Source organism: Ranitomeya imitator, chromosome 1 (genome assembly GCF_032444005.1).
Source record: "Ranitomeya imitator isolate aRanImi1 chromosome 1, aRanImi1.pri, whole genome shotgun sequence".
Classification (NCBI taxonomy): domain Eukaryota; kingdom Metazoa; phylum Chordata; class Amphibia; order Anura; family Dendrobatidae; genus Ranitomeya; species Ranitomeya imitator.
In genome coordinates, this window is record NC_091282.1 from 542,139,697 (window position 1) to 542,165,405 (window position 25,709).

At 43.0% G+C, this 25,709-nt stretch overlaps 1 protein-coding gene across 1 annotated transcript in view; it reads right to left on the bottom strand.

Moving 5' to 3' along the window:
- Nucleotides 1-375: 375 nt before the first annotated feature.
- PCGF3 (polycomb group ring finger 3) overlaps nucleotides 376-25,709 on the bottom strand; it is a 138,983-nt gene continuing 113,649 nt past the window's right edge. Inside the window, exons 4-9 of the mRNA XM_069767664.1 lie at nucleotides 19,117-19,172; nucleotides 14,017-14,127; nucleotides 10,136-10,224; nucleotides 8,683-8,820; nucleotides 7,794-7,874; nucleotides 376-1,498 (exon numbers count right to left, since the gene is read on the bottom strand). Coding sequence (XP_069623765.1) covers nucleotides 1,451-1,498; nucleotides 7,794-7,874; nucleotides 8,683-8,820; nucleotides 10,136-10,224; nucleotides 14,017-14,127; nucleotides 19,117-19,172 — 523 coding nt within the window. The 3' untranslated portion in view covers nucleotides 376-1,450. The remainder of the gene's footprint in view (nucleotides 1,499-7,793; nucleotides 7,875-8,682; nucleotides 8,821-10,135; nucleotides 10,225-14,016; nucleotides 14,128-19,116; nucleotides 19,173-25,709) is intronic.

The window sequence follows — 25,709 nt, forward strand, 5'->3', positions numbered from 1 at the left end:
ATACTCAACCAGGGGCGGTCCCGCTGTGGTCCGGGTCCGATGGGCGTCACTTTCCGGCGCCTCTTATATTCATACGATCACGTCCTCTTCTTGTATTCACGCTGCGGCTCCGGTGTTCTGATTTGGCCTGTTGAGGACAGAGCAAAGTACTGCAGTGCGCAGGCGCCGGGCCTCTCTGACCTATCCCTGCGCACTGCAGTACTTTGCTCTGCCCTCAACAGGGCAGACAAAGAACTCCTGCGCCGGCGCCGCTGCAGGAAGACAAGATGAGGACGTCACCGTATGAAGATAGGAGGCGCCGGACCAAACCGCGATGCCCATCGGACCGAACCGCAGCGGGACCGCCCCTAGGTGAGTATAATCTAACGTCTTTTTCTTACCTTTCAGGATACATCGGGGGCTTATCTAAAGCATTCCAGAATGCTGTAGATAAGCCCCTGATGCCGGTGGCCGCAGCTCATATACGATTTTGGGGGTGACAGACTCGCTTTAAACCTCCCAATCAAAGAGGAACCATGAAACACCAGCAGGCACATGTCAGCCAGTTTCCTTGTGTTCTTCACTGACCAAATGTACTGCACCATGTGAATATATTATAAAGTTAGCACCAAGGTCTCAAATCGGAACTGATCATCGTGATGTCGAATGATGCTGTCCGAGACCAAAACAGGCCTGCACTAACGTGATAAGCGGGAACGGGTGTACAACCATATGGCGCAAGAAGAGGGGCTTCTAATAATATTGCAGCAAAAGGCCAAAAGTGCACTGTGGCAAAAATCACAAATGTAAGCACCAGTCAATATGCATAATCCAATCACTAATCTGTGCAAGTGATATTTCCCACCAAGCAAGAAATTCTCTGAACTCCCCGGATTGGTTTTACAACTATGATGGCTCAAATGTCTGCACTGGGCCACCAGCCTAAACATTTTCTTTTAAAGTATCTACAAAGTAAACTTAAGAGGGTTTTAATTGGAAATGATTTATAAAACCTTTTCACAATTAAAAAGCAATCTAAGGTAATTTGGTGTCAATCTTTTTTTTATCTGTTCTATGTATATATATATATAGATATATATATATATATTTATTAATATATACGACGATCAATACATCTCAAAAACAAACCTGGATGTAGTCTGCAGCAAAGACATGAATTATCTATGAAAAGTGTTCAGTATTTGTAAACGCCATGCTGGTAGTGTCTTGAGTTGTGAAAAATTATCTCTTTTTGTACAAAAAAGTAGAAATATTTTTGTTCCTGTCCAGAATTCTGGTAATTGTGATGCGCAAGAGAGACATTTTGAAGTGAAGAGGTTCTCCTGTGGTTCCGCTACAATCTTCTGGCTTGAATCCGCTGGTACAGGTCCCATGTCACGAGTGGTGCACTGTGGTGGTGCCCATGATAGTCTCTGCAAAAACCTTGTCCAGACTGGACAATTAAGTTCTTTTACAGCAAGTCCATTTTCGGTCTGTAATGTAGCAATAGTGGCGATTTCTGAAATAGCAAAATTTCTATATTGTAAATGTCCGAACATTCATAAACTAACTTAGCTAGAAATTAATTTTAAAAAAAAAGACATATTTGGAAATATTAGGAATTTATAATATACGGTAATTGTGTGTCTCATTTAAAAGCAGGCAGTCCACAGCCACCATTCTCTATAAACAGAGTGATGAATGAACCCATGCTGCAGATTAACCCCATATTTGCAGGTCAATTGCATTTTGTTTTTCACGTTAACAGGTTCCCTTTAAATGCAGATGTTGACCGCATTTCTGCAAAGATAAATATTTTTTAAACATCTTAAAACTGTTTATTCAGTTTCAGGAAACTGACAGAATATAGACATGTCAAAAGTTTTCTTAAGTGAGGCCAAACAAAGAGGCAGAGCACTCCGCTAAACTCTGTGCCCCATCAGCTGTGTTCCTCTTAGATCGGCTGATATTTAAAGAGAGTGTATGCAGTCCTAGAAAATACAATGCTTTGCTTGGATCTCCAAAGAAAGCCAAAAACAGATGATGAAAGGGTAAAAGTGCTCAGTTAGGTGCTATGCTTCATTTCAGCCATCGGATAGGGTCAAAGACCGAAAATTCTCTTCAATCAATACTTCTGGCATGTTACTACAACAAGGGTACACGCTCACAGCTCAAAAAGTCCAAGTGGAGATCCTAGAAAAACTTTCAAGCAGTCTGTGGTCCGAGTGTGGTGCACAAAGTGAGCAACATACACAATAAACCGGCTCCCAGGTCAAACCGCTTCAAAAAGAGTCCGCAATTAGGACAGTCTCCAGCGTCTCCTGGCTTATGCGTTTCAGGATAAGAACCCTTATTCGTAGTTGTGTACCCAAAACGTGCAAGCCAAATGGATAGCTTTTTTCTTTTAAACTAAGCACATTTCTGAACATTCTTTTTAATCCTATGCTTTTAAGAAATATATGTTAACCTTTTTTTTGTCTCTGATGCTGGAGACCGCCCTACCATGGACTCTTTAAAACTGCAAGCACAGGAGCGCCCACTGTCTCCCTGATAATTTGTCCAGCCACTGATAGGAATCTTTTCTAATCACGCTCATGTTGTAGATCATTCTAATGACCTAAACCAGAAAACAAGTCTTGTTGTATGCTGGAGACATGCTTTTTTACTCGGGCAATGTAAACTCAGCATGTCCTAGATTCACGTCCTACAATCAATCGGGAGAAACCCTTCCTGCTACCAATAGGACATAAGAAGATGGAAGCTTCAGGATTGGGCATAATATTATCTGTTGGCTTTTAATATCCTGGGATCACAATTCCTATCTCCTTTACATATTTAAGACCCAAGGCTAAAATCTGATCTCAACTTCCTGCTCCTAAGGCCCCCCTCATAACCTAGCGATACAAAAAATATTAATCAGCAATCTTGCAGTTTTCACACTGGTCACTGTGGCTTTTTTTTTTTTTTTCTTTAGACAGTTTTCACTTCCTGTCCTATTAGGATATGCAAATTGCCTCTTCTGAGAAAAAGAGGACTTAAGGTACCGTCACACTAGACGATATCGCTAGCGATCCGTGACGTTGCAGCGTCCTGGCTAGCGATATCGTCCAGTGTGACAGGCAGCAGCGATCAGGCCCCTGCTGTGATGTCGCTGGTCGGGGAAGAAAGTCCAGAACTTTGTTTCGTCGCTGGACTTCCTGCAGACATCGCTGAATCGGCGTGTGTGACACCAATTCAGCAATGTCTTCACTGGTAACCAGGGTAAACATCGGGTTACTAAGCGCAGGGCCGCGCTTAGTAACCCGATGTTTACCCTGGTTACCATCGTTAAAGTAAAAAAAAACAACCACTACATACTTACCTACCGCTGTCTGTCCCCGGCGCTCTGCTTCTCTGCACTCCTCCTGTACTGGCTGTGAGCACAGCGGCCGGAAAGCAGAGCGGTGACGTCACCGCTCTCCTTTCCGGCTGACCGGCGCTGACAGCCAGAGCAGAGAAGCACAGCGTCGGGGACAGACAGCGGTAGGTAAGTATGTAGTGGTTTTTTTTAATTACTTTTAGGATGGTAACCAGGGTAAACATCGAGTTACTAAGCGCGGCCCTGCGCTTAGTAACCCGATGTTTACCCTGGTTATCGGCATCGTTGGTCGCTGGAGAGCTGTCTGTGTGACAGCTCTCCAGCGACCAAACAGCGACGCTGCAGCGATCCGGATCGTTGTCGGTATCGCTGCAGCGTCGCTTAGTGTGACGGTACCTTTAAACTCTATAGCGCCACCTGTTGGAAGTAGCGATCCTACAAGTCACAATCAACCCTTTAACGAGTCGTGCAATATGACTTAGGAAGCGTTTTCAGCAAAACTTATTATCGTCAGAGGCAGGAAGGCACGAAGGGTAAAACAACTATACAGCGCTGTTAACACAGGATCCATCAATCACAATAAATTAGGTCATCACTGACCCTGCTCCCCTCCCATCACAGAGACTTAATAGATGCTTCAATAGAAATGATATGGTCAAAGTCTGCTCAACATGGCTATGTACATGTGTTGTATCTGACTGTAACAGGAAGAGTAGACATGTGCGAATATCGTCGGATCCCTCCTTATTCAGCTTGCTAATAGATCTTACCGTGTAGCTGCAGCAGGAACCCAGATACCTGGAGCGCTCCCGATAATCAGGTGTCCGGCGCTGCAGCTGCAACACACAGGCTCTCCATGCATGTGTTGTGACTGTCACACAGCCGCGACACACACAGCCGCGACGCCGAACACCTGATTATCGGGAGCGCTCCAGCTATCCGGGTTCCCATTGCAGATATTCTGTAAGCTCTAGCTTAGAAAGCCGAATAAGGAGGGATCCTACGTTATTTGTTCATGTCTAGTTAAGAGTCTAAAAAGCCACCATGGCCAGTGTGAAAGCTGAAATATAATAATTATAATTTTTTTTTTTTGTTTAAATACAACACCTACTGTCGATACATTGCCTTTAAGTCAGGCACAAATCTGGCAGACATAACTTCTACAGATACACGACAACCTGATTTAACCTCTTTCCATCATCGGGCACAATAGTACAGGTCCTTCTCAAAAAATTAGCATATAGTGTTAAATTTCATTATTTACCATAATGTAATGATTACAATTAAACTTTCATATATTATAGATTCATTATCCACCAACTGAAATTTGTCAGGTCTTTTATTGTTTTAATACTGATGATTTTGGCATACAACTCCTGATAACCCAAAAAACCTGTCTCAATAAATTAGCATATTTCACCCATCCAATCAAATAAAAGTGTTTTTTAATAACAAACAAAAAAACCAACAAATAATAATGTTCAGTTATGCACTCAATACTTGGTCGGGAATCCTTTGGCAGAAATGACTGCTTCAATGCGGCGTGGCATGGAGGCAATCAGCCTGTGACACTGCTGAGATGTTATGGAGGCCCAGGATGCTTCAATAGCGGCCTTAAGCTCATCCGGAGTGTTGGGTCTTGCGTCTCTCAACTTTCTCTTCACAATATCCCACAGATTCTCTATGGGGTTCAGGTCAGGAGAGTTGGCAGGCCAATTGAGCACAGTAATACCATGGTCAGTAAACCATTTACCAGTGGTTTTGGCACTGTGAGCAGGTGCCAGGTCGTGCTGAAAAATGAAATCTTCATCTCCATAAAGCATTTCAGCTGATGGAAGCATGAAGTGCTCCAAAATCTCCTGATAGCTAGCTGCATTGACCCTGCCCTTGATGAAACACAGTGGACCAACACCAGCAGCTGACATGGCACCCCACACCATCACTGACTGTGGGTACTTGACACTGGACTTCAGGCATTTTGGAATTTCCTTCTCCCCAGTCTTCCTCCAGACTCTGGCACCTTGATTTCCGAATGACATGCAAAATTTGCTTTCATCAGAAAAAAGTACTTGGGACCACTTAGCAACAGTCCAGTGCTGCTTCTCTGTAGCCCAGGTCAGGCGCCTCTGCCGCTGTTTATGGTTCAAAAGTGGCTTTACCTGGGGAATGCGGCACCTGTAGCCCATTTCCTGCACACGCCTGTGCACGGTGGCTCTGGATGTTTCCACACCAGACTCAGTCCACTGCTTCCTCAGGTTCCCCAAGGTTTGGAATCGGTCCTTCTCCACAATCTTCCTCAGGGTCCGGTCTCCTTTTCTCGTTGTACAGCGTTTTCTGCCACATTGTTTCCTTCCAACAGACTTACCATTGAGGTGCCTTGATACAGCACTCTGGGAACAGCCTATTTGTTGAGAAATTTCTTTCTGGGTCTTAAGGTACCGTCACACTTAGCGACGCTGCAGCGATACCGACAACGATCCGGATCGCTGCAGCGTCGCTGTTTGGTCGCTGGAGAGCTGTCACACAGACCGCTCTCCAGCGACCAACGATCCCGAGGTCCCCGGTAACCAGGGTAAACATCGGGTAACTAAGCGCAGGGCCGCGCTTAGTAACCCGATGTTTACCCTGGTTACCAGCGTAAAAAAACAAACAGTACATACTTACATTCAGCTGTCTGTCCCTTGCCGTCTGGTTCCTGCACTGACTGCTGGCCGTAAAGTGAAAGTGAAAGCACAGCACAGCGGTGAGTCACACAGCGGTGACTCACCGCTGTGGCTGTGCTCTGCTTTCACTTTACGGCCAGCAGTCAGTGCAGGAACCAGACGGCAAGGGACAGACAGCTGAATGTAAGTATGTACTGTTTGTTTTTTTACGCTGGTAACCAGGGTAAACATCGGGTTACTAAGCGCGGCCCTGCGCTTAGTTACCCGATGTTTACCCTGGTTACCAGTGAAGACATCGCTGAATCGGTGTCACACACGCCGATTCAGCGATGTCTACGGGGAGTCCAGCGATGAAATAAAGTTCTGGACTTTCTTCCCCGACCAGCGATCTCCCAGCAGGGGCCTGATCGCTGCTGCCTGTCACACTGGACGATATCGCTAGCGAGGACGCTGCAACGTCACGGATCGCTAGCGATATCGTCTAGTGTGACAGTACCTTTACCCTCTTGCTTGAGGGTGTCAATGATGGCCTTCTTGACATCTGTCAGGTCGCTAGTCTTACCCATGATGGGGGTTTTGAGTAATGAACCAGGCAGGGAGTTTATAAAAGCCTCAGGTATCTTTTGCATGTGTTTAGAGTTAATTAGTTGATTCAGAAGATTAGGGTAATAGGTCGTTTAGAGAACCTTTTCTTGATATGCTAATTTATTGAGACAGGTTTTTTGGGTTATCAGGAGTTGTATGCCAAAATCATCAGTATTAAAACAATAAAAGACCTGACAAATTTCAGTTGGTGGATAATGAATCTATAATATATGAAAGTTTAATTGTAATCATTACATTATGGTAAATAATGAAATTTAACACTATATGCTAATTTTTTGAGAAGGACCTGTACATCAATGTCGGACTCCCTCTGTTTGGTGCAGGTTCCGGCGCTGATCAAACACCTCTCTGGGCACATGACAGATGATCTATACAGCTGACATGTGCCCGCAACAGCCATGGGTGGAATTGCAATCCACCTAGGGCTGTTAACTAGTTAAATGCAGCTGTCAGTTTTGGACAGCGGCATTTAACTCGTGCTTACCGGAAGCGCGTTGCTAATCCCGTCAATCAGTGACCATGTCACATGATCGTGGGTCACCATTGGGTTGGCTTGACAACCAGAGATCTTAAGCAGACCTCTATGACTGTCATTGCCAAATTGCTATGAGCGCCACCCCATGGAAGGCGCTCACAGAAAGTGAGCATTTCTGCTGCACACAGGCAATCTGATCGTCTGTGTGTAGTAGAGTCGATTGAAGTATTGCAGCTTTTAGTCTCAAATGGAGACTATTGAAGCATGCAAAAAGTGAAGAAAAAAAAGGTTTCTTAAACATATTTAAAACGTTTTAAAAATATAAAAGTTCAAATCACCCCCCTTTCAAAATAAAAAAAAAAAAAAATCAAATCTACACATATTGGGTATCGCCGTGTTTTGAATCACCAGATCTATCAATATAAAAAATAATTAACCTGATCACTACACAGCGTAATAAGAAAAAAATTAGAAACCGCAAAAAATGAAATACCTCCGGTTGTTAAGCTATGGTTATAAAATAACTTATTATTTAACCCCATAACTTTCATAAAATGTTGATATGTTATTGAGGGTATTCAATATTCCCACCCACCATATGTGTTCTTAGTTAAAATTTTGCATGAATTTAAATTTATGAAGAATAATCGAAGTTAAAGCCAAAAGGGAGTTATGGGAACATTTCCTACATAATAGGAGGTACAAATATTACCTTAAACCTCCATCTTGTGACAACAACAAATTTAAGTGTGTGATCTTTGCCCAGGATTTCTTCATTGCATAATATATCCAACTGAAATACAAAATTAAAAATATCTTACATGGGAAAACAGGTGAACCATCTGCAAACATTTGACCAGATTCTAAATATTTCATCAAGAAAAAATATAAAAGAACACAAATGTAAATTTTGGAAGTATTTTCCACCAACTAAAAAATATACGGTAGTTTAGCTAGTGACTGAGCAAAATAAGGCAGCAAATAAAAGTGCGGATTAAAAACAAAGGAATCCACAGCAAGAGCCGTTCAGTTCTACGACGCCAAAAATCCTCATAAGACAAAAGTACGGAGGCTGTCCCGACCTTTGTACATAAGATTTAGGATTTGCATCCAATGAGAAAGGAGGATAGAATATGAGCTATTTAACCACAATATGTCCTTAGTAGAAGTCATCAATATATGATGGGTGGGGTGCGACACCCGCACCCCTGACGATCCGCTGTTCCTGTTGCCAGCGGTGCAGAGCTGCACAGAACTAGTGCATAGTGGCCTTGGTCAGGTACTGCCCATCCGCAACCTCCTAATTTGAATAAAGGGTAGACTAGCAGTCACAACTGCATTGACAGAGCTCTGCCATGGAGCTCCACAGCTCAGATCTTCCGGCTGCTGCTGGCATCTGGAACAGCTGATCGGCGGAGTACCAGATGTCGCACCCCAACAAATCAGATACTGATGACGTATACTAAGAAAAGTCCATCAACATAAAAGTCCCTTAAAACCTTTTTAACAAATTGCTTTTTTTATGTTTGTGCTTGTTAACTAACACTCCTGTCCAATTGCAATCCTTTTATGAAATTAAAAGGTTCACTGCTAGGTCTTACCTCATTAAAAGATGATAGATTGAGTTTCTTGGCAATGAACTTCTTCAGATGTAAAACTGTTGCTTGGGCCGAGCACCGTATCCATTTTCGCTTGAGTCCACGTAATTTGCTGCTATTGCATTCTAAGCATATACTGACCTTTAGAAAGGGAGAAAGAAAGCACAGAAGACACACAACTTAATAATTTACACTGCCATCCCAGATTTAACGCAGTGCCACTTAAGAACGGGAAGAAGTAAACCAGACCTGACAGAGTGGCACCCCTACTGTTCTGCTTCCTAACAGATGAAAATAACCCTTCAAGCAGCTGTAGGCGTGCGAGCAGTGGTCACTTAGTACATTACGCTGAAACTCAGGACTTGTCCAGGTCTAAATTGGGAGTCAGCTTCTTAGATTCGGTGACATCGCAACACTTTCCTTTGTGTATTTTACCAATTTCAAGCTACAACGCAGAAACACTGAGGCACTGTAGCAAACAGTCTGGCCAAACCATGCACACTCGCCTTTTGTGCCAAAATCAATGTCTTTAATGAAATCCATCTTTACAGCCCTCAAAGCATCAGCTATATATAGAAAGCTGCTGAATGAAAGCGCTCAGCGTGAACAAATACATAGGTCACACAAATGTCATCCTGCATTGTGTCTCCCTACAGCTCATTATACACATGCCCCATCTTTCAATCCTTTTAGCCAGTATTAGATTAGTTATGTCAGTCTGCACTGAATACATGGGTCAGAAGATAAGGAAGAGGAGATGGACGCATCCTCAGATCAGCTTAACAATTAGAGAAAAAAAAACATTACTGCCATTTTGGGGTTAGAGTAAAAATATATATTTTTTCTACCATTTAGACAGGGATAGATTATTGGCAATTTCTCAGCTGTCCATAAAAAGCCATTATAGGTTATCCGCAAAGGAACATATGGCCTACAATTGCCAAACGTTCAACTGGATTGAGTCACCCTTGAAAACTTCTAGCTGGTAACCACCATGTGCAAGAGTACAATAACCAACCCTTTCAGATCGCAATGATCTACACACTCAGCTATTTTCTTACGAAGTGCTGAATTTTTTCCTGTTTGTTCTGTGTGTTTTAAGGTTCATACCCATCACTGGAAAAAAAAAAAAAAATAATATATATATTTACTCCTTCAGAGTTTTCTGAAATCGGCAGCATGCCAATTCTTTTAGCATTTTTGCAGCATTTTTCACCCATGTAAAAAAATAAGAAAAATGCAAGTAAACACACATACAAAAAATGCATATTTTGAGCAGTGTTTTCCTGCCAACAATGAGCATTTGAAGCAGATTTGTTTTCACCAAAAACCAATGTGTGCACAGAGTTTAATAAATTGTCAAAATCATGGACAAACTACAACCACTGTGTTCTCGCCTTTATCCCCAGATTTGAAGTGAAATAGTTAAGAACATGAAACGTATTGCTGTGTGTACCTGTTCATCGCTTCTATGGTAGTCATGGTCTTCTTCTTGTTTTTCTTCTGTTGCATCTTTAGTTGTGTTTTCCTCAGGTTTTGCTTCACCTAGAATATAGGAGAGTAACACACAAGGGTAACTAAACTGAATGTTATTGTAAAATTATGATGTAGGAAAAAAAAAAACAACTTCTGTACATATTACTGTGGATTAACTCCATCATGACTACAATTGAGGGTTTTTGCACTTTCTTTTTTTCCTCCCCTCCTTCCAATAGCAAGAATTTTTTATTTTTCCATAGACAAAACCCTATGATATGAGGCCCTGTTTTTTTTTTTTTTTTTTTTTTTTGTGGGACAAGTTGTAGTTTTGAATCTTACCATTCATTTTTCAATAGAATGTGCTGAATAAGGGGAAGAAAAAAGTTGAAGTTTGATGAATTGGTGAAAAAACTATTTCATCATTCCATTGTATTTTGTGATTTGTCTTTACGGCATTCACTAGGTGTGAAGAAATATGGTAATACATTTGAATATATTATTTTAATTATTATTTCAGCGGTTTAAAAAAAAATATAAAATATATAATTAATATATATATATCTCTCTCTCAAAGAAATACACCAGTGCCTCATTGGCGAATTTTGTATGCCAAAGTGCATGGCAGCTGAAAGATGTGCAAAATGTATTAAGAGGCACAATTTTCCAACTGACTTTTGTTATAATTAACCCTTTCACCCCGAAGTCTGTGTTCACCTTCCTGACCAGGCCAAATTTTTACAGTTCTAACCACCGTCACTTAACCCCTTTACCCCCGAGGGTGATTTGCATGTTACTGACCGGGCCAATTTTTACAATTCTGACCACTGTCCCTTTATGAAGCAATAACTCTGGAAGCTTCCATGAATCCCGGTGATTCTGACATTGTTTTTCGTGACATATTGTACTTCATGTTAGTGTTAAAATTTCTTTGCTATGACTTAAGATTATTTGTATAAAAAAAAAAAAACGGAAATTTGGCGGAAATTTTGAAAATTTCGCAATTTTCCAAGTTTGAATTTTCATGCCCTTAAATCACAGAAATATGTCACACAAAATTCTCAACAAGTAACATCTCCCACATGTCTACTTTACACCACCACAATTTTGGAACCCAAATTTTTTTTGCTAGGAAGTTATAAGGGTTAAAAGTTAAACAAAAGCGATTTCTCATTTTTACACCATTTTTATTTTATTTTATTTATTTTTTTTTTTTTTTAGGGACCACATCACATTTGAAGTCACTTTGAGGGGTCTATATGATAGAAAATACCCAAAATGTGACACCATTCTAAAAACTGCACCCCTCAAGGTGCTCAAAACCACATTCAAGATGTTTATTAACCCTTCAGGTGCTTCACATGAATTTTTGGAATGTTTTAAAAAAACAAATTAGCATTTAACTTTTATTCACCAAAATTTAAGTCAGACATACATTTTTTTTATTTTACCAAAGGTAACAGGAGAAATTGGACCCCAAAAGTTGTGCATTTTGTCCTGAGTACACCGATACCCCATATGTGGGGGTAAACCACTGTTTGGGCGAAAGGCAGAGCTCGGAAGTTAAGGAGCGCCAGATTTTACGGTTATGGTTAGCAGGTGCCATGACCCACTGGGAGAGCCCATGAGGTGCCAAAACAGCAGAACCCCCCATAAGTGACCACATTTTATGAACCACACCTCTCAATTAATTCATGTAGGGCTGCAGTGAGTATTGACACCATGGGTCTGTCACAATTTTATATCATTGGGCAGTGAGGACAAAAGAACTACATTTTTACCACCAAAATCTTGTTTTAGCCAAAGATTTTACATTTTCACACAAGAAGTGGGTAAAAATGGCAACAAAATTTGACCTACTGAACGTGGCAATACCCCATATGTGGCTATACCCCATATGTGGCTATACAGTGCTACTTAGCCATACGGAGAGACTCCGGCGGAACGGAGCACTATTTGCCTATTCAAGTGAATGGGCCTGTGCACATGTGTTTCCACATGGTCGCATCTTGGCACCGTCCAGGTTGAAAACAAATTATCCCCCAGACATGGATTACGACAGACAGGTATAGTATATTGTTGTTTTATTATTTTACTTTTATTACAGGAGATCGAGGGCTTCACTGGAATTAGGCGTAATAATAAAAATGGAAAACTGTGTTTTGTTTTATTTTATTTCAAAATAATAGACTTTATTCTGGCTGTGTCTTTATTTAGCATACAACTATAGGATTAGTAATGGGTAGGGGTCTTATAGATGCTTCTCCATTACTAAGCCGTGGGCTTGATGTCACCACTTGCCACCACTACAGGGCAAGCAGGAAGAGCCGGGCAAAGCACCAGAATTGGCGCATCTAATAGATGTGCCTTTTCTGGGCAGCTGCAGGCTGCTATTTTTAGGCTGGGGGTCAATATCCATGGCCCTTTACAAGCCTGAGAATATCAGCCCCCAGCTGTAAGCTTTAGCAAGGCCGGTTGTCAAAAATGGCGGAGACCCCAGGTCTTTTTTATTTATTATTTATTTAAATAATTACAAAATATGGCATGGGGACCCCTCTATTCTTGATATCCAACTTTGCTGAAGCTGACAGCTGAGGGTTGCAGCCCCCAGCTGTGAGTTTTGTCTGCCTGATTATCAAAAATAGGGGGAAACCCACGGCGTTTTTTTTTTTTTTTTAATTACCGCAGAGGTGGCGGCTGATGAATACTCCCATCCTCCGCTCCTGCTGTCACTGTTATTAGCAGCAGCAGGGCTAGGCTGATGGGAGTAATAGTCCCATCAGCTGCCGCCTGCTGTCTCTTTTATTACTTAAATATAACTCTCATCATTCTGTCCTGCTCGCACCGATCGCCGGCAGAGCAGGGAAGAATGATGAGAGCTGTGTTCAGCACCCGGCACCAGGGATCAGCACTTACTGTAACGCTTCTTCCCGGGCTCCCGTCCATTTGCTACTGATGCAGCACACAGTTGCCACACGTGCTACAAACACAGACACTGACATCTCCAGTACCGGAAATATCAGGACGTGTGAAAGAGACCTTATAGCGGGTTTTTATGTTCGTCTGCTGTTACAAACTAAAAGGTGCGTTTTATTGCAAAAAAAATGGTTTTTGGATCACCATATTTTGAGAGCTATAATTTTTCCATATTTTGTCCGACGTTTTTTTGCGGAACGAGTTGATGTTTGTATTGGTACCGTTTTCAGGCACATGACATTTTTTGGTCGCTTTTTATTCCGATTTTTGGGAGGCAGAATGAAGAAAACCCAGCAGCAATTCATCAATTTATTTTTTTGGGTGGGGGAGTTTATGCTGTTCCGTGTGTGGTAAAATTGATGAGACAGAGTTATTCTTCGGGTCAGTACGATTACAGCGATACCTCATTTATAATTTCTTTATGTTTTGGTGCTTTTGTACAATAAAAACTATTTTATAAAAAAATTATTATTTTTGCATCACTTTATTCTGAGACATATAACTTTTATTTTTCCGCTGAGGGAGCTGTATGGCGGCTTGTTTTTCATGGGACAAGATGAAGTTTACAGCGGTACCATGTTTATTTACAGTGGATACGGAAAGTGTTCAGACTCCTTTAAATTTTTCACTCTGCTTCATTGCAGCCATTTGGTAAATTCAAAAAAGTTCATTTTTTTCTTAATGTACACTCTGCACCCCATCTTAAATTTTTTGCAAATTTATTAAAAAAAAAAACCTGAAATATCTTGGTTCTTTCAATCAGCTGATTGTTCCATACTGATCTGACTGAATGCCCATCCTAAGAATAGGCCACATATTTGCCATCTTGGAGAACAGCATTACATGAGATGTAAAACATTGACCTTTAATGAAAGAGAATCATACCATTTCGAACAGTCTCTACATGCTGCTTAGCTGCACAAGGTTCCGCTTTGATGTCACCAGGCACTTCCATTCCGAGTTTGTGATAGAACTCTCTTTGTTTACGAATTTCAGCTACAAGTAAAAGATAGGTCCAAAATAACAATTATAAGGAGAGAATTAATATACAGTTGAAATTCATGGAGAGAACAAATGGTGCGGAAAAGAACTACATTGCAGAAGACAACAAGTCCTCTAGTCATAATCTTCTGCTGACAAAACACCAATCTTATTGAAACTACAATAAGCAGCAGTGATACATCACTGTAAAAAGTCTGTGTGTCCCTAAAATATTGCTGCCCTCCGTTTAAAACGCAAAAACCTGCTGCCAGATTCCCTTTAAGTATAGAAATGAATATGCCAGTATAAGATGGTGAACGCAAAACTTGATTTTACATACATAATTCAATTATAGTAAAGATTTTAAAATTGTTCATACTCTTTAGTAGACAATTGCTTGAAATTAGTTTTGAATTTCAAAATTTCTCAATCGTGATAATAATATAATAATAATAATTTTTATTTATATAGCGCCAACATATTCCGCAGCGCTTTACAAATTATAGAGGGGACTTGTACAGACAATAGACATTACAGCATAACAGAAATACAGTTCAAAACAGATACCAGGAGGAATGAGGGCTCTGCTCGCAAGCTTACAAACTATGAGGAAAAGGGGAGACACGAGAGGTGGATGGTAACAATTGCTTTAGTTATTTGGACCAGCTATAGTGTAAGGCTCGGGTGTTCATGTAAAGCTGCATGAACCAGTTAACTGCCTAAGTATGTAGCAGTACAGACACAGAGGGCTATTAACTGCATAAAGTGTATGAGAACATGATGCGAGGAACCTTTTTTTTTTTTTTTTTTTTATTATAAATAGGCCACACAGGGATCGTTAGGTTAATGCATTGAGGCGGTAGGCCAGTCTGAACAAATGAGTTTTTAGGGCACGCTTAAAACTGTGGGGATTGGGGATTAATCGTATTAACCTAGGTAGTGCATTCCAAAGAATCGGCGCAGCACGTGTAAAGTCTTGGAGACGGGAGTGGGAGGTTCTGATTATTGAGGATGCTAACCTGAGGTCATTAGCGGAGCGGAGGGCACGGGTAGGGTGGTAGACTGATACCAGGGAGGAGATGTAGGGTGGTGCTGAGCCATGGAGTGCTTTGTGGATGAGGGTAGTAGTTTTGTACTGGATTCTGGAGTGGATGGGTAGCCAGTGATCTGTATGGATAACCTTTGAAGAAGTCTGCAGTCAGGATGGGTTATTTTAGCTAGTTATTGATAGAAGCTAGATGTCTAAAGCTATATCTACCATATTTTTGAGACTAAAAGATGCACCCAGGACCATTAGACGCACATAGGTTTTAGAGGAGGAAATTAGGGAAAAAATTTGAAGCAAAAAAAATGTGGTCAATTCTGTACTTAATATCCCCTTTCCTGGTATATATGGTCCCCTCATCCACACTCTTATACACGTGGCCCCCTCATTCCTAACCTGGTATGCATGGCCCCCTTATCCCTATCTTGGTATGCATGGATCCCTCATCCTTATCCTGGTAAGAATGATCCTCCTCATCCCTATCCTGGCAGGAATGATCACCCTCATCCTTATCTTGGTATGCAGGGCCCCCATCTTGTCCTAGTATGCATGGCCCCATCCCTATCCTGGTATGCAGGGCCCCCATCTCGTCCTAGTATGCATGGCCCCCATACTTATCCTGGTATGCTGGGCCCTCATCCCATCCTAGTATGCATCGCCCCATCCCTATCCTGGTATGCAGCGCCTCCATCCTTATCTTGGTATGCATGGCCCCATTCCTATCCTGGTATGCAGGGACCTCATCTTGTCCTAGTATGTATGACCCTATCCCTATCCTGGTATGCAGGGCTCCCATCTCGTCTTAGTATGCATGGCCCCCATCCTTATCCTGGTATGCAGGGCCCCCATCTCATCATATTATGCATGGCCTCATCCTGGTATGCATGGCCCCATCCCTATCCTGGTATGCAGGGCCCCAATCTTGTCCTAGTATGCATAGCCCCATCCCTATCCTGGTATGCAGGGCCCCCATCTCGTCCTAGTATGCATGGCCCCCATACTTATCCTGGTATGCAGGGCCCCCATCCCTATCCGGGTATGTAGGGCCCCCCCCATCTCATCCTAGTATGCATGGCCCCCCATCCTTATCCTGGTATGCAGGGCCCCAATCTCATCCTATTATGCATGGCCCCATCCCTATCCTGGTATGCAGGGCCCTGTCTCATCCTAGTATGCATGGCCCTATCCCGGTATGCATGGCCCCATCCCTATTCTGATATGATTGGCCCCCATCGCGGTCCTGATATACATGGCCCCATCCTTATAACTGAACTTCACCCCCATCCTGTTATGCATGGCCCTATCAGAAAACATTAAAAAACCAAACTATTACACTTACCTTCCCAGCGCTACGTCGCAGCGTCCTGCTCCAGTGCCAGCAGCTTCTTTATGCTTGTAAGCAGCGCATGGCAGGGATGTCATGCACTGCTCACAAGCACAGCACAGCTGCTAGAATGCTCACTGCTCTGTACGCTGGGACTGTGCGTGCAGAGAGCAGTGAGTATTCACTGCTCTTCAGTAGCAACGTGTCAGCCGCCGTCTTCCTGCTGCTGCTGGCGGTCACGTGTGCCGCTACTTAAGAGAAAAGAATATTCACTTATCTCCACGCCCAGAGAGTTGAATATTATTTTCTCTTAAGTAGAGACACAAGAGAGAGCCGGGCAGCTGCAGGAAGGCTCCAGTGGGCTGACACTGTGCACGCTACTGAAGAGCAATGAATACGCACTGCTCTCTGCACACACAGTCCCGTCGTGAAGAGCAGGGAATACTCTGGTACGTGCCCTTTGGCTTGCGAGCAGCGCATGACATCCCTGCCATACGGTGCTTAAAAGCATAAAGCAGCTGGTGGCAACGGAGCAGGACGCTGCGAGGGAGCACCGGGAAGGTAAGTGTAATGTTTTGTTTTTTTATGTTTTCTGATGGGGCCATGCATACCAGGATGGGGGACAGTGGGTGGGGGCCAATCATAAGGATGGGGCCTTGCATACTAGGACTGGGATGGGGGCCAATCAGACCAGGATGCTAAAGAGAAAAAGGTGCATCTTATAGTCCAAAAAATACGAGTGAAGGAAATAATTATTTGATCCCTTGCTGATTTTGTAAGTTTGCCCACTAACAATAACATGAACAGTCTATAATTTTAAGGGTTGGTTAATCTTAGAGATAGAATGTCAAAAATAAAATCCAGAAAACCACGTCGTATAAAGTATATAAAATTATTTGCATTTTGCAATGAAAAATAAGGATTTGATCACTCTGGCAAACAAGACTTAATAGTTGGTGGCAAAACCTTTGTTGGCAAGCACAGCAATCGAATGTTTTTTGTACGTGATGAGGTTTGCGCACGCCAGGAGGAATTTTTGTCGCTGGTCTTGGGCCAGTGCCTCCTCTATTCTTGAGATGCCGTCCACTGTCTCTGCTTCATGTGGCTGATGTGTCCTACATCATCCACACTCCTGCACAGGCGCACTTCTCTCAGTCTTGCCAAGGGAAGAGCAAAGTACTGTTTTACGCATGCGTGGAGAAAGGCGAAAGAGCGCCAGCACATTACAGTATTATGCTCTGCCCTCAGCAGAACAGAGAGAAGTGCACCTGTGCAGGAGTGCAAAGGGGGAAAACTGTGGATTACATAGGATGCACACGAGGGATGGGGGATGGATCGCAAGAAGGGAGAAGATGCAGGCTGAAGACCAGTAATGGCCAGCGGACCGGACCGCCCTGTAGACGAGTATAATAAAGGTTGTTTTTTTGTTTACTTACCTGGCAAAATGGAGTCATATACACAACATTTTAAAATGCTGTCACTTGGAGCTAAAAGGTGGTGGCCGTAGGTTATATGGAAAAAAGCTGGTGACAGGTTCCTTTTAAAAAGAGTACCTATAACCAATATGGGGGTTCCCTTTATTTAAGAGTGGGCAACCCCAGACTGATCATTTTACCCAATATGAGCAATTCTTACAATATTTTATAAAAGTCTCTAATGCCCCCAAAATGGTCCAAGTTTCTAGCAAACGTTGGGCCGAACTTTCAGGTTATGGAATTTTAACCTGCAGCAAGGGATCCCAAAACTATCATAGACCTTTTCACAGTGAAGGAGTGAGAACTTTCCCGCTCCTCGTGACGCTCCGGTAACCGCTCCATGCAAGCGGCAGATTCCGGGTTCCAGGTTCAAGGATGGTATGCGACAAGGACCTGCCATGACGTCACGGTCATGTGACCCAGACCTCTTCACAGGTCCTGCTCGCCTGCGCGAGCAGGACCTGCCATGACATCACGGTCATGTGACTGCGATGTCATCACGGGTCCTACGCTTCCAACCCTGGGACCGGAAGCTGCCGAGTGCACCGCACACAGGCGACATGACTACAAGGGCTCCCTCGGAAGGTGAGTATATGTTTATTTTTTATTTTTTAACCTGTTACATACGTGGCTGGGCAATATACTACGTAGCTGGGCAATAAACTACGTGACTGGGCAATATACTACGTGACTGGGCAATATACTACGTGGCTCTGTGCTGTATACTACGTCACTGGGCAATATACTACGTGGCTGGGCAATAAACTACGTCACTGGGCAATATACTACGTAACTGGGCAATATACTACGTGGTTGGCCAATATACTACGTGGGCTGTGCAATATACTACGTGGACATGCATATTCTAGAATACCCGATGCGTTAGAATCGGGCCACCATCTAGTTATTTTATAATAAAATACCCATACAAAAGATAGAGGACATCTGCAAATATGGAAACTGAAACGGAAAGAAATGAAACCATCCCTGGCAGACTGGTAAACTGAATGCTACCATTTTACAGTTCTACTATTGTATAAACCATTTCAACACAATGACTCACAAAAATGGATAACTGATGAAATGCAGATATCTAGAGCATTGCTATACGGTTTTCAACATTTACTTTACCCCATGTCATCTGCAAAGATATTGCCTACCTTCTTGGAGACCTGGCACCAGTTTGTAAACGATATCTTGCATTGTTCGATCATGACTGGAAAAAAAGGATTATATAAATAACAGCAAAAACAATTGTGTGCTTGTATATCTAGATGCACATGTTAATCCGTAGATTTTTTTTTTACTAATACCATAATTAGCAGCCCTAGCCTTGCTTTCTTTAATACATGACTGGCACACAGACAAGAAGAGAGCAGGTTTCAAACTGACCTCCCCACAAGAACCTATTCTTATTTTGGAACAGTCACAAGGAGAAATAATTTCTTTCATCAGATAGATGAAATTATCTTTAAGGGGATTTTCCATGGCTCATAACATCACCACACGAGAGAGGAGATCCACCCATCAAGGAGAGGAACCTACTGAATAAAAAGGGGGTAACTTCTCCCCCACATCAGTTGGGTTACAGAGCATGAGAGGACCTATAAGACAGTTCTGTATATACCATAAGCTACAACACCATCTGAACTATACACCTAAAATTCTTTTAGTGCACACCAATACCAGTGACGGGGGTGTTAGGGTGCTGTCATGGGCTCTGGAAAATCCAATTACAGGTAAAAAAAAATTAGTATTCTCCTCCCCCCCCATGACAAAACCACACAAGAGATTTACGGAGAAAAGAAATCCACCCTAGGGAAGGACCACCGCTTGTAGAACACTGCTCCAAAAGGACAGATCAGCAAAAAAAGGGCAGATCAAGCCTATAGTGCTTATAGAAGGTTGAAGTAGAGGACAATTTTACTGCCTTCTATATCTGGTCGATAGACACCTCCGCCCTCTGCCCAGGAAGTCACGACAGCTGGAGTAGAATGAGGTTTTATGTTCTCTGGGACTACCACTAGAGGAGTAGGCTAACTTAATGACTTCCCTAATCCATCTAGTTAGGAAACCCATAGAGACTTTTAGGCCTTTCCTATGGCCCTGGAAGTAAACCAACAACTGGCTGTTCCTCCATATTTTTTTTTACTGATATGTAAGTTATTAAAGAACTACCAATGTCCAGAGTGTGAAGTTTTTCCTCTTTGGATTTCTAGGAACAGTGAAAAGGAGAGAAAAATAATCTCCTGACTCCTATGACATTTCATGGCTACTTTTGGAAGGTAGGATGGACCTGGTCCTAGAATAACTATCTTCTAAAATCTGTGTAAATGGGGCATTATCTCCTTCACAACATGCACCATATATGCACGGTGATGCTGGAGGTGAATTCCCGCAAACCACTCTATGTATACTGAGTGATGATTGCGCGGGCTCACGCCAAGTGCCACAGCGATTAAATGAGGGTGTTGGCTCTATATGAGAGCTGACACCCTGCAGAATGCAATGCCCACGATGGGTGCTAGAATGGATCGCGGGCATTTAACCCCTCTGAAGCTGCTTTCAATAGTTGTGCCAACAGTCTTTATGGGGACCCCAGGCCGAAAAATGGATGCAGGGTCACCCAGGGACGGTGGCTTGCATGCTTCTGCTCCCTGCGAAACACTGGTCTAGTGCCCTGCAATGCAAAAGCATTTCAGAGTATTAGATCCTATTCGATCAGACTTATGAAGTCTGCAAAGTCGTTCTTTCCTTTTTATGTGCAACGTTGTTAGGCTACGTTCACACTAGCGTTGTGCGCCGCTGCGTCGGCGACGCAACGCACAACGCACGCAAAAACGCAGCAAAACGCACGCAAAAACGCTGCGTTTTGCGACGCATGCGTCGTATTTTGCTGAAATTTGGACGCAAGAAAAATGCAACTTGTTGCGTTTTCTTGGTCCGACGCTTGCGGCAAAAAAGACGCATGCGTCGCACAACGCAGCACAAAAAGACGCATGCGTCCCCCATGTTAAATATAGGGGCGCATGACGCATGCGTCGCCGCTGCGTCGCCCGACGCAAACACGACGCAAAACGGGAAACGCTAGTGTGAACGTTACCTTAATGATGAGACATGCTTTTCTGCCATCAGGAAAATTTCCTCTGTTGCTGCCATCAAGGAGCAAGATCTTGTTCCCCTTTATGGTTGATGTAAGCCACCCGTGTTCGATTGTCTGACAGGATATGAACATGATGGCTTTGGAGAGATAAATAAAATTCTTCACATATTGTACTGTCAGACGTTCTTTCATGTTGGAGGAACTTCGTGTTCTGACCAAACACCATGGACTACACAGTCTCTCAGAGGTGTTTCCCATCCACTTGTGCTTGCATTTGTAGCCATGATATCTGTATACCTGATTTACCCATGAAACCCCTGCTGACAGATTCGCTCTGCTTAGCCACCATTAGAGGGCATTTGGTGCCACTTAAGAAAGATTTAAATTTTCCTTTCAAACACCCTCTCAGCATTCTTTAACCTATCAGTATCTCCTGCTGCAATTGTCTGGAATACAATTGAGCCCATAGTACTAGAGGAATACATGAAGTCAGGGTGCCCAACAAAAAACTTGCTTTTCTGAGCGCCATGTTAGGGTTGCTTACTGCCATTGATAGCAGGCCTGAAACTTTGTGCTTTCTTTCTCCTGGTAGGAAACAAGTCTGACTCACTGAGTTCAAGAGAAGGCTTAAAAAAAAGGAACATTGGTGGAATTAGAGTGCCTCTGACCCTTGCTAGCTGGAAGATGCAGTGTTCTACCAATCAGCCAAAAATCAGTTATTGAATTATTAGAGTATCCCGAAGATGCGCTCTTATTTCCACTACAATGTTCATGAAAACCATTGGGGCCATGGATAGAACGAAGGGCAAGGCCTGACCTGCTTGCTTATGGATAGGGCCCCCCTTCATAATTTTAGTTCTTTTGCATGAATCAGAACATGTTGGTATTCATATTTCGGGTCCATCACACTCATGTAACAGTCTGGGAACAGAAGTTTTAGAGCAGATTATTTTACTCCATTTTGAAAGGTCAATACATCAGGAATTTGTTCAGATTGTTCAAAATTATGATGGTCCTAAAGGTGACATCTGGGTTATTTATCAAGGGGGGTTGAATAGAATTCCTTTTTCTCTCCTGGACTGGTACTTCAATGAGAACCTGTTTCTAAACCAGATCTGTAACTTCTGCTTCCAGGGCTAACTATTTCTTCCAAGACCTCTTTTGTCTTCCCATTTATCTTGATCACTGGGAGGTCTTTTCTGGCAGAATCTACTCTGCCGAAAGGAATAAATATTCTCCGGGTTGGACAAAATGGGAAATCCATTCTTTCAATCATCAGCTTTGTTTAGTCAGGTTCTGGATGACATCCTGGACAAACAGTCTTCATCACATCGGATGGAACATAATTTGGTTTTAGATTGGACATCCCCCAGCCAGCATTTTAATTATAGCGCCATACGAGCAGCGTTAGAAAGGCAAGTTGATCTGGTTGCCAACCTCAGCAAGTGTACCAAGGTATCTCCAAGAAATGCTGCTGTTCCCGGCGTTAGTGGTAAATTGTCCATGATCTTTTCTCTCAGAACTTTATCCCTTAGTTGACCCTCCAGTTCACACCAGATTATTATTATTATACATTTTTATAGCGCCATTTATTCCATGGCGCTTTACATGTGAATACGGGCAAATATAGACAAATACATTAAACATGAGCAGATAACAAGGCAAACAAGTACATAAGGAGGGAGGACCCTGCCCGCGAGGGCTCACAGTCTGCAGGGGTTGGGTGAGGATACACTAGGAGAGGGAAGAGCTGGCTGTGCGGCTGTTCAGTAGGTTGAGGATCACTGCAGGCTGTAGGCTATATTATAGATCTAGCTGGACAGATAGCAGAGATGTCAGTTTCAGGGCATTACATTACCTAGTAATTAAACAAGAAAAAGGACATTATTACCATGGTGAACCTTCACAAATATCACTCATCACTCAGTCGCTTAGTAAAGGTTCTGGATTTGGAGGCGGGGTCAAATCATGTTTCTTCTACCCTGGAGTCGGTGGATCCATCACAATCCAGTCTGCTTCTTTGGCTGGCCTTGTGCAACTGCCACTGCTGCACCTACTCTGATGCTGGTGCTGCATCTGTTGTTGCTTCTGCTCCATAACCACAGTGGAAAGGTGAGCCGGAGCGAAACTTGCTCTCTGGTGGTCAGAGCACCCTATAAATGAGGGACCAGTTTTCTCCCTCCACGTGTACGCCTCCTCCAGACCCCCCAGAAGTGAAGTTATGTTTATAGGTCAAAAGTCACTGATGCGCTCGTCATCAGGGCGTGCGACTCCCAGCATGCCCTGAGCATGTGCAGACCCAGGACAAGGCAGTGGCCAGCAGACACATGGAATATTACAGCATAATGAATGGGATTTCAAGAAATCCCATGTCCACTATGCATCTACAGATGCCCGTGGAGATGGACAGACCGCAATATGTCAATTTCTCTTGCGGATAAACTAGTCTCTGCAACAGAAATTACATCAATAGAAATGTATTGAATGCGGTAAATCCGCATGGCTCAGTGAACACATGCGGATTTGCCTGCGTGCAATAGAGGGCAGCACTTTGGACACAGTGAACATTTCCGGATCGTGGATACCAAGCCTTAGTCCATTAGCAAAGGTATTCAATCCTTGTAGATTATGAGCCTTCGCGGGCAGGGCCCTCTCTCCTCCTGTAACAGTTATGACTTGTATTGTTTAAGATTATTGTACTTGTTTTTATTATATACACCCCTCCTCACATGTAAAGCACCATGGAATAAACGGCACTACAACAATATATAATAATAATAATAATCCAGGAGATCTGCACATCTCCATACACACAGGCATGTGTGATACAGTTCTCAATTTTCACAGTGAACCACATATAGAGGTGGAGATATGGTGAGCAGCAGTCTCTCCCAACTCATCAGCTGCTCACAATCAATCTGTCCTGGCCAACTAATCCTTTTTAGTCATATATGTACTAAAGCATTACTTCAAGTCTATCTACTGACCACTAAGTGTCCGACAGCCACTTAATGTCAATTATTAAATGGACTTCAGAGGCTAACCATTGGCTTAAAGGGGTTGCCCAAGTATGTGGTGTAAATAACCTTAGAAATTAAGAAACAAAGAATTATCTCTGTGAAGAGCATCAAAATGGGGAATATTACTAAAGTATGAATCTAAAACAATGATGCATAATTATAACCTAGGTATTCATAACAGAGAACACAAATTTATTAATGTGAAACCTATCTCTATACTACAAATGTCTAAAGTGATTTTCATTGGTGACATGGCAATTCTCCTTGCGGTAGTCTACTTCTTTTCAGATGCATGCCAGCATATCCCCGGATATGGACTCAACTGTTTCAGTGATGCCTTTTCTCAGGTTGGTCAGAGCCTGTGGCCTGGGGGCAGTCTTTGAGGTGGCCCCACAGAATGAAGTCACAGGGTGTTAGATCCGGCAATCATGGAGGCCAGCGCAATATTGGTGGCCTCCTATATTTTCCTGTTTGGCTGTGCTCACCAGCCTTGCGAGCACCCACCTGCCTTCCGATTTGGCCCTACCCATTTGGTGCTGCCTGTGGATCCCGTTGAAGCTCCCAGACCTCCTTCTCCTGCAATATTGGTGTATTGACCTGAGACTACACATCATTGAACCAGTGAAGTCCGTATTAGAGGATCTGCTGGCACGCATTTGCACAGAACTGGACTACTGTCTACACATCTGCTGTGTCACCAATTTAAATTACTTTGAACTTTTGTAGTGTATAGATAAAACTTGGAGAGATAATCCATGTTAATTAATTTGTGCTATAATCTTTCGTCATGAATACAGAGTATCATTTTTCACTATCCTTTTTGAATCAGCCAGTGCTACTTTGGGGGCCAAAAATGTGGACATCAATACTATATTGGGGCCAAAATGGGGATTACTTCCACTATATTGGGGCCAAAATGGGGATTACTACCACTATATCGGGGCCAAAAACAGGATTTTGGTTGCTTACCTTAAAATCTGTTTCTCGGAGCCTTCATTGGGGGACACAGGAACCATGGGTGTATGCTGCTGCCACTAGGAGGCTGACACTATGCAAATAAAAAAGTTAGCTCCTCCTCTGCAGTATACATCCTACCGACAGGAAGTAGGATATTCAGTTAGTGAGAAAGCAGTAGGAGATGCAACATGTAAAAGATTGAAAACTCAAACTAACAATATAACACAATAAAACAGAGCTGTTCAACTTGGGAGGGTGCTGTGTCCCCCAGTGAAGGCTCCGAGAAACAGATTTTACGGTAAGCAACCAAAAATCCTGTTTTCTCTATCGCCTCATTGGGGGACACAGGAACCATGGGACGTCCCAAAACAGTCCCTGGGGTGGGAACAGCAGAAAAAAACTCTATTCAGGTCGGAGGACTCACCACTGCCACCTGCAAGATCCTTCCGCCTAGGCTGGCAACTGCCGAAGCGTAGGTATGGAGCTTATAACATTTGGCAAATGAGTGAATGGAACACCAGGTTGCCGCCTAGCAAAGTTGTAGGGCGGATGCCCCATGGTGTACTGCCCAGGAGGCGCCCACTGCCCGGGGCAGAGTGAGTCTTAATCCCAGGAGGAGTCACTCTGTTCTTGACCCAGTAAGCCTCCAGAATAGCAAGTCTGATCCAGAGAA